The sequence below is a fragment of the Camellia sinensis genome, chromosome 8 (assembly GCF_055761805.1).
Source record: "Camellia sinensis isolate YWXY chromosome 8, ASM5576180v1, whole genome shotgun sequence".
NCBI classification, from domain to species: Eukaryota; Viridiplantae; Streptophyta; class Magnoliopsida; order Ericales; family Theaceae; genus Camellia; species Camellia sinensis.
In genome coordinates, this window is record NC_138968.1 from 172999116 (window position 1) to 173016542 (window position 17427).

At 34.6% G+C, this 17427-nt stretch overlaps 1 protein-coding gene across 7 annotated transcripts; it reads right to left on the reverse strand.

Moving 5' to 3' along the window:
- Positions 1–341: 341 nt before the first annotated feature.
- LOC114274903 (bidirectional sugar transporter SWEET2) lies at positions 342–8468 on the reverse strand. 7 transcript variants are annotated; one of them, XM_082884786.1, is made up of 8 exons: positions 2937–3166; positions 1769–1805; positions 1592–1642; positions 1426–1481; positions 1175–1305; positions 941–1060; positions 715–851; positions 342–433 (listed from the first exon to the last, which is right to left on the reverse strand). In XM_082884786.1, exons 1-7 carry the CDS (start codon positions 2995–2997, stop codon positions 738–740), a joined length of 570 nt encoding a protein of 189 aa, XP_082740912.1. In that variant the 5' UTR covers positions 2998–3166; the 3' UTR covers positions 342–433; positions 715–737. The 7 variants fall into 7 exon arrangements, with proteins under 7 accessions (XP_082740912.1, XP_082740911.1, XP_028072678.1 ...); XM_082884785.1 differs by lacking the exon at positions 2937–3166 and adding an exon at positions 8168–8468 and having other exon boundaries at positions 1175–1333; positions 1426–1642; XM_028216877.2 differs by having other exon boundaries at positions 1175–1333; positions 1426–1642; positions 2937–3200.
- Positions 8469–17427: the final 8959 nt, after the last annotated feature.

The window sequence follows — 17427 nt, forward strand, 5'->3', positions numbered from 1 at the left end:
CAACTCAATGTATCCCATTAATTGTACAAAGCTCAGGAAAGTTTGATGTTCATATTCTCAGCGGCCAAAACTATGAAAGCTGTATGGTTCTGAGTAATTTGCTTTTCCTCCATTTTCTGGGTTTAGTTTGATGTTCATATTCTCAGCAGCCAAAACTATGAAAGCTGTATGGTTGTGAGTAATTTGCTTTTCCTCCATTTTCTGGGTAACCAAACGGATGTTGCTTTTGCCCTCTTCTTCGGGAGAGAGATTTGAGAAGTTTTCAAGAACTAGTTAACAATAATTATGTCCTTTTGTCAAAACAATGTGAATCATCCACCTCTATTGTCTATGGAATGCCATTTTCCAGCAAGTAGGAGCTTCACTCAGACAATGAATGTCTGAACAAATGTACATATATCAAGTAAATTCACCAGCATATTGACGAGTACACCTAAAAATCAAGAGGACAGCTGTTCCATCATTCGGAATGCATCCGTCTTATATTTTATAATTAATAAATAAACAAAGTGAAAATGTGAACACGCAGCCGAAAAAAGAAGAAGCAATTCCCAGGACATATTATTCCATTTGAGAAAATGGATGGGACATGGTTTTGAATAGATAAATTCAGCATCTGAGTTTTTTTACAAAAGAAGGGAACAATTTTGCAGCATAGCAACAAAAGAATCAATCATTTCTAACAGAAGACTACAACAGAAAACACATATGCACCTTTGCCAAGCAAACATTCCATTTCAAGTGTAAGTAACTAGCAAGGGTTCTCTGGAGGCTTCTCCAGATGTATTTTTGTAGTAAAAGAACAATGCCAATTGCACTATCCCTAGAATGGCTCCTATTCCATTTGGGACCTGAAATTCAAACAAACTAGCCATGATTTACAAGTGTCATAAGTACATGAGACGAGAGAACAAAAGTACACTGAAAGAAGGAAGCTTACATATATGAAGGGATCGAAATTAAAAATTCCATACAAGAAGAAAGCTGTGCTCATCAAGAAGGTCGAAAGGGAAAGATAAAATGGCATGAATTCAACACTTCTTGTCCGGATCACCAATTTCTGGCAAACATGCATAATCAAGATGAGTAAATTGCCGTGAAAATTTGAGCAACGAAAAGATCTGAACCCTCCATAGAAAAAAAGTACAGAAGATGATGCATTAGATAAACGTACGATTATCAACAACGGTGAAGCAAACATTGATATAAGAGCAGCACCACTTAGAAACCCAATGCAGATGCGTCGTGCAGAAAGATCACTTATATGCAAGCTCCCGGCTACCACAATTGCAAATAGTCCAAAAACTGCCAGCAGCAACCCAAACATGCTCAGCTGTCAGAAAATTCCAAGAGACAAATGAATGAAAAGCGTACACGACACTAATGGTTTCAGAAACCAAGGTAGGAAAATACAGAGGTATGAACCTTTTTTGCTTTCTCGGTGAATGTTATGAACAGGGTTATGTAGGTAAGTTGGAAAACTGCACCGATTAAATTGACTGTCATAACCAATACATTATCAGAAGATATGAGTGGCGTGCCATACCAGGCACTTAACATGCAATTTAAGAGGGCATATATGTATGGCAACCCTGAGAACTGTTCTGTCGACTTGTTTCTGATAATTCTCCTAAATGTTGGCCTGAAAATAGAAAGGGGGAAAAAGATGTCACAAATTGAGGGCATATCTCAAATTCATTGTTCATCCTCACTAGTTCAGTGGGCATATATACTAAAGAAAATGAAATAATAAAAGGGGTGAACTTACATTGGTGATACAAACAGTCCAAAAGCAAAGATGTTCCCTGCAATAGGCACACAAGAATAAGCCTTTTGACAATTTCTTGAATAATATGCTTGAAATATCCACCTCTTAGTAAAGCAAATAAAGCTAAAATTAAGCTTGTACAAGTTCACATGTTACAAATTTGAGAACTATTCTAGAAACTATTTTCAAAATATATTCTGGTCCTCCTCTTCTTCTCCTTTCTGTCATGAATTTATTTTCACAAGCTGGAATCAGTTTTTGGATTTTCTGGAAATTATTACCATAAATCTTTGCAGCTAAACTTTGAGATGGCAAGCAATTCCATACATAGAAAAACCATATATACTCACACCGACACACACAAAGGGTGGAGCCACATACTACATCCTGGAGGGGTCAATTGACCCCATCCAAAAAACAAAATTATAAAAATAATAATAATTATACTCTTAGTTCAATATTATTCATAATTTATAGTTTCTTTTTTATTTTAAAATTAACCCCATTAAAACTTATTGAAACTAAAGAAATGGGCTCAAACTTCTTATACATAAATGTAACACAATAGTTTCATAAATCGTTAATCAAAATTTCGAGAAAATACAGAACATGTTTATTTTTTATTTTTTATATTCTTAAAATAATGTTAACCATCAAAAAATCTATCCATAGTTATCAAAATACACAAAATTCATATATAGGTTTAGATACGCACCAAAAATTATGAATGTAGAAACAAATTAAACATCTTGTGCTTTATTTATCTCACTCTTTTTTTTAGTGCTTATGAGGCCAATTGACCTTTAAACTTTACCAGCAGCAGCAAAGGGCTTTTTTCCAGTAACAATAACCAACATTTTTATAGTAAATTTCCACTTATTCTCCGACCTTATAAACAACAAAGATGCCCCTTTGTATAAACCCAATTGTTTTATTAAAAAGATACACATTTTTTTAGCAACGGACCAAATATAATTACTTGTTGATTCATCAAGAAAGTATCAAGAACACTCAAAACAACCCAAGTCACTAACAATCACATATATTTGTCTTGGAGTTTAATCATGGGTCGTCTTCATTTAAGAAGAAAATGTAAGGTAAAAGGAAAAAACAAAAACCAAAATCAAGAGTGAACTATCAGTCGATTCAGAGAGAGAGAGAAGGGTACCGGCGATTCCAGCTGCATCTTTATAAATTGTAGATATTTGGGACAAAGCCAAAGAAACCATTAGTCGATTCAAAAGTGAACTATCAAAGAATCGAACTTTTGTCACACAGGCCACCCTCCTCTCTCTCTCTCTCTCTCTCTAAAGAGAGTATTTCAATCTTTTTCACAGTTGAGAGAGAGAAGGTGAGGAAAGATACCATCCTTACATGCTTTTTCAAACTTCCAAAAACACATGCCGATAAGCTATTTAGCTTTTTGAAAAGTGATTTGGTGAGTGGATAAAATGTTGGCTTTTAATTTTTTAATTTAATATTTATTTATAGTGTTAAATTAAATTAAAATGATTAAAATATTTTTATCGAACATAAGAAATTTATTTTTTTATTTTCTTGTCATACATCCTAATTTATAATTTTACACTTACATTTTTATAACTTCTCAAACTAATTTTATTACGTTTTTGCCATTTATATTTTTGGACTAAAGATAAAAAAAAGGAGACTTTTTATTTTGATTCCCAAAACAGCACAATAACAAAGCGAAAGACTGGTACACATCTCTCTCAACCGTGCGTACAGATTATTATTTTTTATATATATTTGTTTAAAGTATATATTATTTTTTATAATTTAGGAAATTATAAATATTTTTTTGTTAAAAAAATTTATGTAACAAAATTAATTAAAAAATAAATTTATAATTACTCTCACATATTATAATAAAATTATTTAAATTATTAATTAAAATATATTTATAACATCATTAAAAATTGTTAATTGACTTAATAATTTATTAATAAAATGGATAATTTGTTATAAAATTAAAAATCTCAGGGGTGAAATGTAATTTTCAAAATCACAGCGGACGATTCGTATTTTAATCAAATCTCAATGGTGTATTTGTAATTTATTCATTTTTAAGTCATAATTAAAAAAATAAAAAATATATAATTAAATATAAAAAAATCATAATTTAATTTTTAAAATAACATCATAATTAAAAAAATAGCATAACTAAATGTAAATATGATATGATGAGTGTATAATAGAATTTTTCAATAACAAAACAAAACAAAAGGACTAATTGCCCACTTTTCCTTAGTTAATAAGAAAAAACCACACACACAGAATAACTCTTGGAAGAGAATTATGTCTAATTTTGTGTTTTGTTTTGTATTTTTAATATTATTGTTAGTTAATTTTTTAATTTTTTTAAAAAGGCATCAAAAAATAATAATATAATAATTTATAATGTCTTTTTATTTTTTATTTTATTATAAATTCAAGTCTCTAAACGCACCTTTAGTAATTTGGGAAATTGGGTGGATTTTACACCTGCTTTATGTGAATTTTATTTTATTTTTTAAATTTTTTCTTTGGCATACCAAATCAAAATTAAATTTTTTCAATATATATTTCTAATTCAGAGATTATAAATACTTTAAAAAAATAAATGAAAATTGTTTCAGAATTTAAATATTGGTGCTAGTTTTTGGCATTGATCTAATAGGTTGACTCTCCACATTTTGCGCTTGCAAATAGAGTCCAAGCCTGTGGGCTCTTCCCAACCCTTTATAATGGCACAGATCTATCTGGCCTCTGAAATTAATGAGTAATGCATAAATTTTTATAATTTTTTCACTTACTAATATAATATTTATCATATCATTAAAATTAATTTTATTTTAATTTTTAAAATTTAATTATAAACATCTATTAATAAAAAATTATTTAATTTATTAATTTATATAATATTTAATATGACTGTAGGAAAAAAATTTACTCAATAAATAAGGCAGCATTATTTCCACTGTACTTTACTCAAAATATATATTTTTTTATCCTTATTATATATAGCGATCCCGGTTGTCCCTTTAGGCCATGTTTGTTTGGGCGGACTGGATTAGCATTCCCAAGACTCATAGTCCTAGGACTACGAATCCGTTGGATTATGTATCCTATCTTAACTAATAGTCAAGTTTAAAATAATTAATCCGTACTTCAATTGTTTAACCAAACATCGGATTAATAATTTTATTGGACTATTAGTCCAATCCCAAGCTCATGTCCACCCAAACAAACATGACCTTACTGTTCTGTTGTATTCCGAACTCGGTTCCGTGATGATGGTAGTGGTATTTATCTTGTTGTCGTCCTTTAATTCCGTTTGATTGAGTTTTAGAATGTTTTGGGCAGGGTTGTTACAGGTTGGTTACGCCTTGGTTTCAATTCCTTGTTACCCAGTTTTTAGGAGGTCCGCTCGAGCGAGTCTTATTGCGCTCGAGCGGGGATTGCACGCCCCCAGTATTCCGTGTCCCTGCAAAACTTCTGCAGGTGTGATTTTTACGCTCGAGCGGGTACTTTGGCGCTCAAGCGAGTAGTACCTTTGGGTGTAAGTTCTGAGAGGGGGAAATCTACGCTCGAGCGGACTGGTTTTCGCGCTCGAGCGGGTTTACTTTATTCTTGTGTCTTGGCGTTCGAGCGGGTCCTTTTGCGCTCAAGCGGGCCTAGTTTTTGTTCTTGACGCTCGAGCGTTGTGTTTTTCGCTCGAGCAGAAATGTCGTATATCAGTTGACTGTGAGGCAGTTTTAAATCACTTTTTCTCATCCTTTCTCTCTCTTACTTTTCCGAAAAAGCCATTTGAGAGCCTCTCTCTCTAAAACCTTGCTTTCTCTCTAGATATTGATCTAGCTAGGGTGTTTTCCTCACCTTTGGTCTTTACAAAAAGGTTGTTGATCGTCGAAGGCTATCTTTTGATCCGAGGAACTCGTGGTTTGAAGCAACTTCGTTTTCACCATCTTCTTCTTTGGGTCTTATCGTTTGAGGTAGGGGTTCCTACTCACTTTTATGGTCTTTGACCTAGATTTTTAGTTGTTTGATAAGATGTTGAATTTGAGAAATTTTGGAACTTAGGGTTTCAAAATGTGTTAAAAAGGATTTTGTGATTTTGGGCTCATAATATGTATTTGGGTTTCAAAATGGTGTTATTGTTATTGGTTGTTGAAATATAGACCATTGGGTCAATATTGAGAAATGGGGTAGAAAACCCTAATTGGTTGTATAAATTAATTGGTATGATTAATTTGAGGAAATTGTGGTTATATGGAATTGAGTTGGAAATAATGGAATTGCGTCATTATATGGTTGAATAGTGGAGTTAGATTTGTTAATAGCTCACTTTTGAAAACATTGATATTTTATCTATTGAAACTTTTATTATCTATTTAGAAATAATTGCTTGGGCTACCGGTGGAGGGTACTTTTGATTGTTGTAGACAATGTATGATGATTAGGCAAACTAAAACTAATCAATTGGATATGTCATAGAGTATGACGGTTGACAGAATACATTAACGTTATGTATTGATTGATTGTGTATATGACCTTTGTGTATATATGCATTGTGTGTGTGGGAGGAGATAAGGGATGTACTCCACGGTTTAGGGGAAGATAGGGGATGGACCTCTAAACCGGATGTTGTTTGGGAGGAGATAGGGGATGGACTCCACTGATACAGCTCATATGCTTGTTAGATAATGTGTTGATACAACTCATATGCTTGTTATTAGAAGTGTTGATACAGCTCATATGCTTGTCATTGGAAGTGTTGATATTGCTAATATGCATATCTGTTGAAAATGTGGATGCAGCTTGTATGCTTATCTGTTGAGACGTTGATACAACTAATATGTTTATCTATTGAAAATGGGAAATGTTTAATATGAGTCATTGTCTCATATAAGTAGTTGGTTAGGTTCTGAGCCGTTGTTAAGAATTGTGAAACTGATAAGAAATGAAAACTGAAATGAAACGGAAATGGATTATGAATTGGTTTATGAAAATTGAGTATTTATCAATTGCTAATGTCTTAGTTATTGCTCATACTGTGTTTAGCATATCTCTACTGGACGTTGGCTCACCCTTTATGGGACATTATTTTTAGGTACAGGTGGTATGCCACCTCCAAGGACATAGCTTGGACGATGATGAGAGTTGAAGACTCTTTTTTTTTGTTTATCTTGATGTATTACATGTAAATTCAAGCTAAGGGCTTAATATGTATTGAGTTAGTACTCTTCCTTTTTGTAACCAAGTATTAACTTGGAAAGCTATAAGCCCATAGGGCATTTGCTTTTGTTGTTAATATGTAATACAGTTGTAGAATTACTCTGATAAATAGAAATAGTTAGTTTATTTTATCTCAATGCATGTCTAATGAGATGGGTTTTATCTATTTTTTTGAGGGCATTACATTATATATAGTTACATTAATACTTTTAAAATTTTAATTTCTTTAGAAAATATATTTTGTGTGAAAGAATATTAATGTAATTATGCATAATAAAGATAAAAAATAAAAATAAAAGTATATTTAAAACAAAATATTCAATAATTAATGTCACATTTCGTTGACTTTTACCCATATCAACAATGATTAACATTACACATATATAATAAAGATTACAATAATGTTAGGTGGCCTAAATTTTCTTGGCTTGAATGGTTCGAATGTCTCAAAACGATGTTATTTTTTTGTGTAAAACGATATCGTTTTGACACATTCGAGCCATTCAGACCACACAAATTCCAGTCACCAAGCATTTTTCTAAAGATTATGAAAGAATATATTTATAGAACATCCCCCCCTCTATTTTTATTATTCCCCGATATTTCATAGATTTTTATAAAATTGAAGTCTTATGTGAATTTTAATTTGCACTGAATTGAAAATTTGACAAAACCGTATGGTAACATGCAGATCAACCTTGCCTAAACTCTGGTTGATAGTTTTTTCACAAATTTTTTTTTTTAAATTTTATTATTATGAAAAGTGGTAAAAAAAAATTTAAAATGATGTGATTTAAAGAAATTAAAAATTCAATAAAGGGAAATTTTTTTTTTTTTTTTTTTTTTGTAATTTCTAAAAAAGAAATAATTACTTAATACAAAATTATAAATCTCACTATTTCTACCAATCAATCCACATGATCTAACTTCTCCCACAAGAGGGAGAGAACGGGAGTTTCCAGGGATCAACATAACTGGCTAGAGTTTGATATGATTATGAGCCACTTATGTGAATCTTATGTGACGTGTATGATCCTCTACAACAAATATACATGTAAAAGTACATACGCCTTTAACATGAATCTATAAAGGGTGCACCCAAAAATCAATGCCAATTTAGCAAGAGAGAGAGAGAGAGAGAGAGAGAGAGAGAGAGAGAGGTACCTGCAACTCCAGCTGCATCCTTGCAAATGGAAAGTACAGAAGCTGAAGCAGCAAAATTCATATTCTTGAACCCAACAACCTCAGTGTCAATTTGATTATATATAAGCAGATGTATCTAATACCATCCAAACAAGCACCTCTCTCTCTCTCTCTCTCTCTCTCTCTCTGTCTCTATAAATTCTTATGTTTTATGTTAGATGAGCTCTAAGATTATATATAGAATTAAGATCTCTTGTCGCTTCTTCTTTAAACAATACAATTGCAAGAGGTTGTCTGACATTTCCAAAACCTGGTCAATGCTGAGAAAAACTATGCCAGGTCATATTAATAGAAATTAATATTAGAAAAAGAGAGAGAAATAACAATCAATACCCCATTGTCTTGTTTTGGCATAATTTATTATAAATTAAATAATTAATATAAAATTTTAAAATTAATATAAATTATAAATAGCACAAACAATACTGATTGCTATGTAAACAATACTTATTGCTATGTGTGCCCTCCCTGCCCTACTTCTACAACACCATGTCCATGTCATATAATTATGTGGAAGCCAATTTCCATGATTTTGAAAATTTTTTTTTATAAAATTTATTTTATTGAGTTTTTAAATTTTATTTTATTTTTTTTAAATTAAAAAAATAGTTTAGTGGACAAAATTTTAAAAACTCATTATTTTTCATATATGATTTTTTTTTGGTGGTGGGGGTTGGGAATAGTTTTTGAATATTCAAAAATATTTATTTTATTCTTATTTTTGTTAAATTAATTTTAATTTTTTAAAAGAAATTATCAAAACTCTACCAAATAAAACTAAACGATGAACTTTTTCTCTAATGGGTGATTTTGGATTTACTCTTACAAATGTAAAGACTGAACTTGTAACTTATTTTTGTGATAGAGTCTCGTTGGCTAATGAGTTGACACAATTTCACTACGTCAAAATTAAACTTTAGCGGCAATTTTTTACTGCCGTTAAAGGATATAAAATCGCTTTAAAGTCTTTAATGACAGTAATTTAGGATCGCCGTTTATACTTGTGTCGGAAAAGGTACAACCGTCGTAAAAAGGTAAATTACCGTTGTTAAAAGTGGCAGTTCTTTACCACCGTAAATATGTTCAAATTTTTTTAAAAATAATTCTCTCTTCTTACACCTCCCAAGTCTCGAACCCTTAACCTATAATCCATATATTCCCTAAATAAATATTTAAACATTACTCTTACTTTATTGTAGATGGTCATGTACAATCTCTGACCGTGCATGGTCACCACTCGCTGGAGTTCTGCCGGAGCTCTACCGGCAAAGACCGCCGTCATTAACGGCGGTAATGAGAGGGCTTTAGTGGCAATTTTTTTAACGGCGGTTTCATTACTGCCGTTGAAGATACTTTAGCGGCGATTTTTTTAATGGCGATTTTTGTTACCGCCGTTAAAAAAATCGCCGTCAATGCCCTGTTTTGGCGTAGTGTTTGTTAAATTGCATTTCTGTGGGTATTTGATTTTCGATTTCATAATCAAACAGATTTTTTTGTTGAGATTTAGAAAACTTAGTTGCAGAGAACGCGAAAGAATAGATTAAGTCAAATACTTGCACACAAAAGAGTAAAAAATACAACGATAACTCATCTATCTGGAAGCACTTCAACGATGAAGTCAATCAACAATCTCACAAGATATCAACTCAAACAACAACTCACAAGAAAAAAAACACATATCTTAGACTCACGGAGTGCCTTACTTTTATAGTCAACATTACTCTCGTCTCCTAAAAGTATCACTTAGCATAATACTTATCTTGGGCTCTCAGCCAGATATAGAGTTGTGCAAAATATTGCCAAATTCGTTAAAACCGAACCGATCCGCACCTCTCTAACTGCTAACTACGGTTTAAACTTTAAAATTTATATTCCGTCTTCCAAACCACTCTGCTCCATTATGGTTAATACATATATATTTGTTAACCTCTAATGACATATCAAAGTAAAGATGAGTGTGAAAGAGATTTACGATATGAAATTTATTATAAATTAATAGTTATATATATGAAACATATTATGTAAAATTCTTTTATGTTGTATATATATATATATATATATATATAATTATTATATAAATTAGTGTTATATATTATGTAAATGTATGATAATTAGTTAGAATATTTTTCAATCTGTCAAAAATCACCCAAACTGCAATTTGTCAATCAACTAATTCGTCAATTTGCTATTCGATTTGTAATTTTACTCTTAAACCGTCTGAACCGCACCGTGGACACCCCTAGCTAGACAAGAATGATCTCACTTAAGAGTCTCATCTTTATCCAAATAGAGACCCTCATGTACCTAAGACTCTTGTCCTTTGTTCGACAATCTCGAATTCCAATATTATCACATAATATCTCAATATTTCAGCTAATCCATTTGACATCTTGACATCCACCTCGGTCATGTGGAAAATATGTCCCAATAATTACTATTTATAAAATTAATTACAAAACTAAATCAAACTCTCTAATACGATAAAGGGTCCCCAAAAAAAACAAAAAAAAAAAAGAGAAAAAACTCACATCATATAAAATGATTTTGTCTCTAATAAGTTTCTTTAATTTTATTTTATCAAAAAAAAATTCTTTAATTTTATGAATTTTTAAATTTCATTGAGAAGTGGTTAATTTTATTGACATATAATCGTACTATAAATATTGAAAGTGACGCTTTAATGGCACAAGTGCAATGTCAAAATCAAGGTCGTGATGGATTGGATAAGCTTGGCAATTTCATTAGTGTGAATATTATTATAGTTTTGCGAAGCCAGGCTGTATGTAGCTTAAGCCGTACGACTATGCAATAAAAACGTGTTTGTGCGACTCTTCCTCAATTAATTTTATTTATTTATTTCGGTACGACTCTTCATTAATACTTTAGTTTTGGTTCAAAAACTTTAGAAATGTCATTGTAATTACTTAATAATGTACGTGTTTGATTTGGCTTTCATTTTTCTTATTTTTGCTGTTAAAAACCCTGAAAATTTGGGCATATCGGACTACGCCGAGAAGATCAACAGGAGAATCCCCCTTTGCCATGGCCTATGGCACAGAAGCAGTCGTCCCATTGGAGATCGGCATCCCAGGGATCAGAACCCAGGGAGTAGAGAATGGCACCAATGACATACTGTTAGCCTGAGACCTGGATTTATTGGAAGAACGAAGAGAGAAAGCTGCGATTCAGCTCGCAGTATACCAGCAACAGCTTGCCAGAGCTTACAACAAGAAGGTTAATCCAAGAGATTTTCAAGTTGGCGACCTAGTCCTAAGAAAAGTCGTCGGGAACAAGAAGGATCCCAGGGAGGGCAAGCTTGGCCCAAACTGGGAAGGACCCTACAGAGTTACTTCAGTATTAGGCAATGGAGCATATCGGCTTGAGGACAATGAGGGCAAAGCATTGCCCAGACCTTGGAATACTTGTAATTTGAAATTTTTCTACCATTAGATAAACATCATTGTTTAGTCGATATCATCAATAAAGTCTTTTCAGAATCCTTTCAACATATATGATTGATAAAGTTATGCATGGATGTTTATTGAAGACATATCAAACTCAGGCAAAGTCAAGTCGAAGATAGGCCGAGGTTATTGCTTAAGTTCTCATAGCAATATGTGGGTTGTTTAAACCCTAGGGAAGATGCTTAACACTTGTTGAAATTTGCAGCAATTTACAAGTTTATGTTAAGCCGACATACGATCACCCGCTGAGGTACACAGAAAGTTACAGGTTAAAATAAAGGCTAAGTATATTGTTCATTACTTGTTGAAATTTGTAGCAATTTACAAGTAGGTAAGACTAAGATAACCGTTTAAAACTTGTTGAAACTTAAGAAGAAGCTTGCAAAAGTTTACATTCCGAATTATATGTTCTATACTTGTTGAAATTTATGAAAAGATTGCAGGACAGTTTCCTTGCCGAAGTAAAAGTTTCATGGTTATGCCCGAGGTATGAAACCCCGAGAAGATTGCACAAAGGAAGCAACATGAAGAAACATGCAAGAAATTTTTTAAGTACATGACTATGCAAAAGCAGTCAACAGAATATTGCAAGATTGAAACATCCAGAGAAAGAACTGTTGCAGTTACATATTAAAGAAACCACGTCGGCCAAAGGAAAGAGTTTTGCATTATCCAGAAAGTAAAAAAGTACAAAGTGCAAAGTACAGAAAAAGAAGGAAAAAGTACAAAAGGCAATTTTGTCAAGCTTCTTCAATATTAGCCACTGCAGGGACTGGGACCTCGGACGATTCTGGAGGAACCTCGTCGGCCACCTTTTCCGCCTGTATCTCGGCATCAATCTCTGCCAATGATTCCTCAACACTTCTTTCTATCAGGGGAAGATTGGACGATAGCTCCCCAGTGGCAGTCTCCTTGGGTGCCCCCTCAACCTCATCACCCTCCTCATCCAAAGTTAAGTCCATAACCTGCTCAGCAGGAGGAGGGGATTTGGCTTCGGTAGCATCCTTGGGTTTTCTCACCAAGGCGTCACCATCATCTTGTTCTTCATCTTCATCCACAGCATCGGCCTCAGACTCTGATTCACCTTCAGGAGGAGGTGGAGGAAATGGTAAGGGAATAGCGTCGGCCTTGCGCAATGGCGAGTCAGCAGGAAGATCAAGCTTCTTTATCAAGGACATCCAACCAAGGGAAAATCCCCTGTTGCATGCCTGCCTGACTTGAAGCTTGTAGTCTTCTGCAACATCGGCCATACCTTGAGCATAGGCCTTTTCATCGGCCTCTTTGACCTCGGCCTCTTTGGTGGCCAGTGCCTGCTGGAGTTCTTTCTCCGCTTGGGCCTTCCTAGCCTCAGCCTCTCTTTTCTCGGCTTCATCTACTTTTTTAACGGCTTCAGCAGCCTCGGCCTTCTCAAGAGCTAAAGTTTGGACTTTCGTTGTAGCCTCGGCCTGGTCCTCCAGTTTTTTCATTTTTGCTTCAAGGGCCCTTGTCTCTCTCATCATTGAAGATGCTTCCCTCTTCATATCAACCAATCTTTGACGATTTTCAAAGGATTGCATTGAAAATGAATGGGCGTGTTGGATAGCCTGAATGAAAACAGAAGTATCAGAAAATTTTCTCAGAAAGAAACAGAAGGAAAAAACACAAATACAAACAGAAATACTTACTTGAGCAGAGTGTTGGAGCATAAGAGCGTAATTTTCATACTCACTAAGCTTGCCATTTCGCTCCAAGTCATTTGGTAGAAGAAGAGCAGTACTAAGGGCGACAGCAACATTAATGTCGTCAGCACTTTCACTAGCCATAATGGGTCTATCCTTCAGGGATAGATCAGGGACCCAGGGGACGTCGGGCTTCTTCGAAGCCGAGGTCATCGCAGACGATGATCTTGGCCTCTTTGTTTGTGTAGACCCTGAAGGTTGGCCCTCAGCAGACCTCTTGGTTGAAGTAGAGGCTGATTTTTTGCTTTCAGCTAGCTTCGAAATCGGCAAAGCATCCTCAGCCTCGGCATCTGTAGCCTTGGCCTTAGGCTGAGCCTTTTTAACTCTCTTTGGTTTGGGTGGGAGCATTGATTGCGTTGGTGCGGCTTCGGCGTCAGTTGGGAGATCGGCAAGAAGGTCTTGGACAACAGGCCTTGGACGAACCATTTCGCCAGTCTTTACAAGCTTTCTTCGACGTTTACGTTCAGAAATTGGTATTAAGTAGGGGGCCGAAGTTGATGGAAGATCAGCTGGGTCAGATGTGGACTCTTGATCTGTTCGGGATGTAGAGGCAGTTAAGGTTGTGGCTGTGGGAGGAGAGAGACTCTTTTTCCTTTTTCTTGGGACGTCGGGTAAGGTGGATTTGTATGTAGGGATGAAGTTTAGTAATACTGGGGCTTTTCGTTTATGGATTGGAAGGCCAAGAAGTGTTTTCAGATCTGTTCCTGGGAAGAAGGACTGGCGAAAATTTTTCGGTGGCTGATGAAGATCTGCAAAGAAACAGACGTCACAAACAAAAAGTATGAAAGTCTTAAGTAAAAACAACTAAGTGTTGACTCAGGGCTCTTACTCTTGCCCTCTGTAATTGTTCGAGGAAGAGGGTAGAGGTGGACATCTTCATCTGGGCCAAATTCCCAATTTCCAGAAGCAATGAGAAAATCATCTCCAGCCCCCTTGTTGGAGTCTGGGAGGTCGGCTATAATTTTGTACTGAGTGGATCTCGGCTTAAGGTAATAGACAAAACCCCTATCCTTCAGATCAAGAGGGCACATTGTATAACAATATTGAAGATCGGCTAGGGTGATTCTAAGGTTTTCTTGCCTAGCTAAGGCAATAATACCGTTAATTACCCTATAGGAATTGATAGTAAGTTGCATAGGGTTCAGTTTATAGAAATGGAGAACTTGACGAAAAAGGGGATCAAGTGGAAGCCGAAGTCCACATTCGGTAAAAGAAACTATTGGAAAAGGCATTGTGTGGTCTGTGGGCACGATGGTATCATTATCCCCAGCCAGCTTAAGATGAACGTCGGCTGGGATAGAGAATTCTTGCCTAAAGTATTCAAGTTTTGTTGGGGTATTTACCCTATGCCTCCACATACCCATTATGTCGGCTTAAACTAAGAGGAATATGTTTCAGAAGATGGGCGATTTTCAGGTTTCCTTAAGAATTAAGGGTTCTACAGACAAATCCCAAATCTATAAAGTATGAAGATAAAGATCAAGGGCACAGATCTGGGGCAGACACAAAAAAGAGAAAGCAAAGACGAAATTTCAGATTCAAGAATAGAAGTATAGTTCTCAGAAGCAATAGAGATACAGAAACAAATCAAGAACAGCGGTAAAGAGAATAATGAAAAAGCATAGAAGTTAAAGGTATAGCCACAAATTCAAAGATACGAATAAATCCAAGACCTCGAACACGAACAGTAATGGCGACAAACAGACAAAAGCACATAAAGAGAATGGAAGAATTAAAGGAAAGGGTCTTACCAGGACAAATGAAGCCAAGGCAATGCTCGCCAAACCCAGAAATTGGTTGCAACAGCAAAAGAAGGCTTTGCAAGAATGAGGGATTAAGCGCAGTTCCAGAAGAGGGATTGAAGCGATGACAGATTCAAAGAAGAATGAGCTTTCAGAGAGAGAAAGAGCAAGAAGACGGAATGAAAAAGTGAAGAAAAGATAGAGGCAAAAGAAAAGTTTTGTCAAAAATGTGAAACGGCGGCAAAATTAGGGCAATCATTACGCCTAGGGTAACGCACGCGTCAGACGGCGCAGACGAAATGAACAGACAGCTTCAGGCGCGTTACTAACACGCTCCAATAAAGACGAAACATGTAAAAGAAACAGTTAGATATGCATGACAGCTCATGCGCGTGGGAGAGTACGACCGAAGCCTTGTTCTCCGAAGAGAACACGTCGGCCGAAAATAGATAATCTTGGCTAATCAGTTTTTGAACCATTACTCAGAAAAGAAGTAACAAAATTTCGGAATAGGTTCCATCACCTCAGAATGCCGAGGTAATTGAACCTAGGGGGCAGTTGTGGGGATATATTTTCTGAATACCAACACGTGGCATGGTGACGCCGACGTGTCAGCCGAGGTGCCACGTGCCCTGGTAGTTAAGCCGAGGTAATCTCGGAGAAGCCGAGGTCATCTCCGAAGATATCGGAATCCGAGATAAGGGGCAAGAGTCCTAAAGCAAAGAGGGGACTTAACCAAGATAAGGATAAAGCTCTTAGGGAGTTTATCTTTATCTCTTGAAGAGTCCAGAGTAAACAGTAAATTGGAGTTCATAGAAGTCATACTTCTAGTGGGACTTGGATTGAGTATATTATAAAAGAGAGGCACCCCCATGGGTCTAAGGTATGTATTTTTACACTTTGAGTATTCAGTTTAGTACTTGATTATCTTTGAGAGATATACTGACTTGACCGTCGGAGTGCCCCCGGGTGGAAGAACCACCGCCGGAGCTTTTTTTTTCTGTTTCAGGTTGCTAAAGCCATCTATTCTGCTTGTGCTCTCCAGCTGATCACTAAACGGGCAGTGTGGTCAGATTTTCACCCACACAATTTGTAATTGAAATTAGGAGGCAACACATGTTTCACCAAGTATTATTTTCAATTAGGAACACGTTATTTTAATAATTTTTTAATTTTTTATAAAAGAAATATGTAAAAAAATAGAGAGAGCAGTATGATAATAGTGACTTTTTGACTAATATTAGAAGTTGCCAAATGAGGCCAATATTGTTTTTCCTAAGCTTGAGAGAAGTAGTTTTTTTCATTATACACGGGTCCAGAATTTTACTCATATAAAAATAGAAAATGAAAAAAAAAAATTGATACAGAAAAATTATTTAACGAACGGTTTCCAAAAAGTTTTGGGACATACTTTTTTTGTAGAAATTTTTTTTTAAAGTTATTTTATGAATTATTGAAAAAAAATTGCCCCAAAATAAAACTCATATTAAAATCATGGGTGTTGTTAAACTTTTTATTGTTTTATGTTTTTGAAAAAACACACACACACACACAAAAAAAAAAAAAAAAAAAAAAAACATGGCTCAAACTGAAAAACAATTCCTCGAAACAATGTTGTTGATTAAATTTAAAAAAAAAAAATGATAAATAAGCTAAAACATGATTTTAGATTTCCTTGTGGATTTAAATTAAGCAAACTTGAAATGTCTTAATACCGGACTTGGGGTACCGTTGTGCCTTTAAAGCATAGTAGCCTGTTGGGCTTTTTTGTGGGAAGGTCGTTCTGAGTGTTTTTAGATGATCTGAACTGTTCATATTGTAAGGTTTGTCAAGAATATTATCTTCTAACAAATCAAGTTAATCGGATATTTATAATCCCACGATTAGATCCTAATTATTTTTAAAAATTTATGAAAGTTTTGTTAAACGTTAATTTTTAAAAATAAATGTGTTTTGATTATAGGATTGCAGTTTTCCAATCAATTTAACTTTTTACATAAATAATCTACTTGACGAACTTTATAATTTGACGATTCAAATTATCAAAAGAGATTCAGGACTACACTACATAAAGAAGTACGACAGCCCGCCGTGGCAGGATTCCCAAATCCCTTAATACCAAGCCTCATGGCCCAGTCTTTGCTCGAACATTTTACTTAATAGAATACTTGACTTTTCTTATATTTCTACCAAAGACTGTGAATTTTAGCCTAAGCCAAAAATTAAATATTCTTTCAAGAAACGGGGCTGACACTACACAAGGACTGCAATAAGAATATCAATATAGAATCAATTAT

Bases quoted from the DNA above. Each gene is read 5' to 3' on its own strand.
- LOC114274903 (XM_082884785.1), bottom strand. From the start codon at position 8,228: ATGAATTTTGCTGCTTCAGCTTCTGTACTTTCCATTTGCAAGGATGCA. The intron at 1,334-1,425 runs GTTCATACCTCT...ATTTTCTGACAG, and splicing joins TCACCGAGAAAGCAAAAAAG to CTGAGCATGTTTGGGTTGCT. The intron at 852-940 runs GTAAGCTTCCTT...TTTGAATTTCAG, and splicing joins ATTTCGATCCCTTCATATAT to GTCCCAAATGGAATAGGAGC.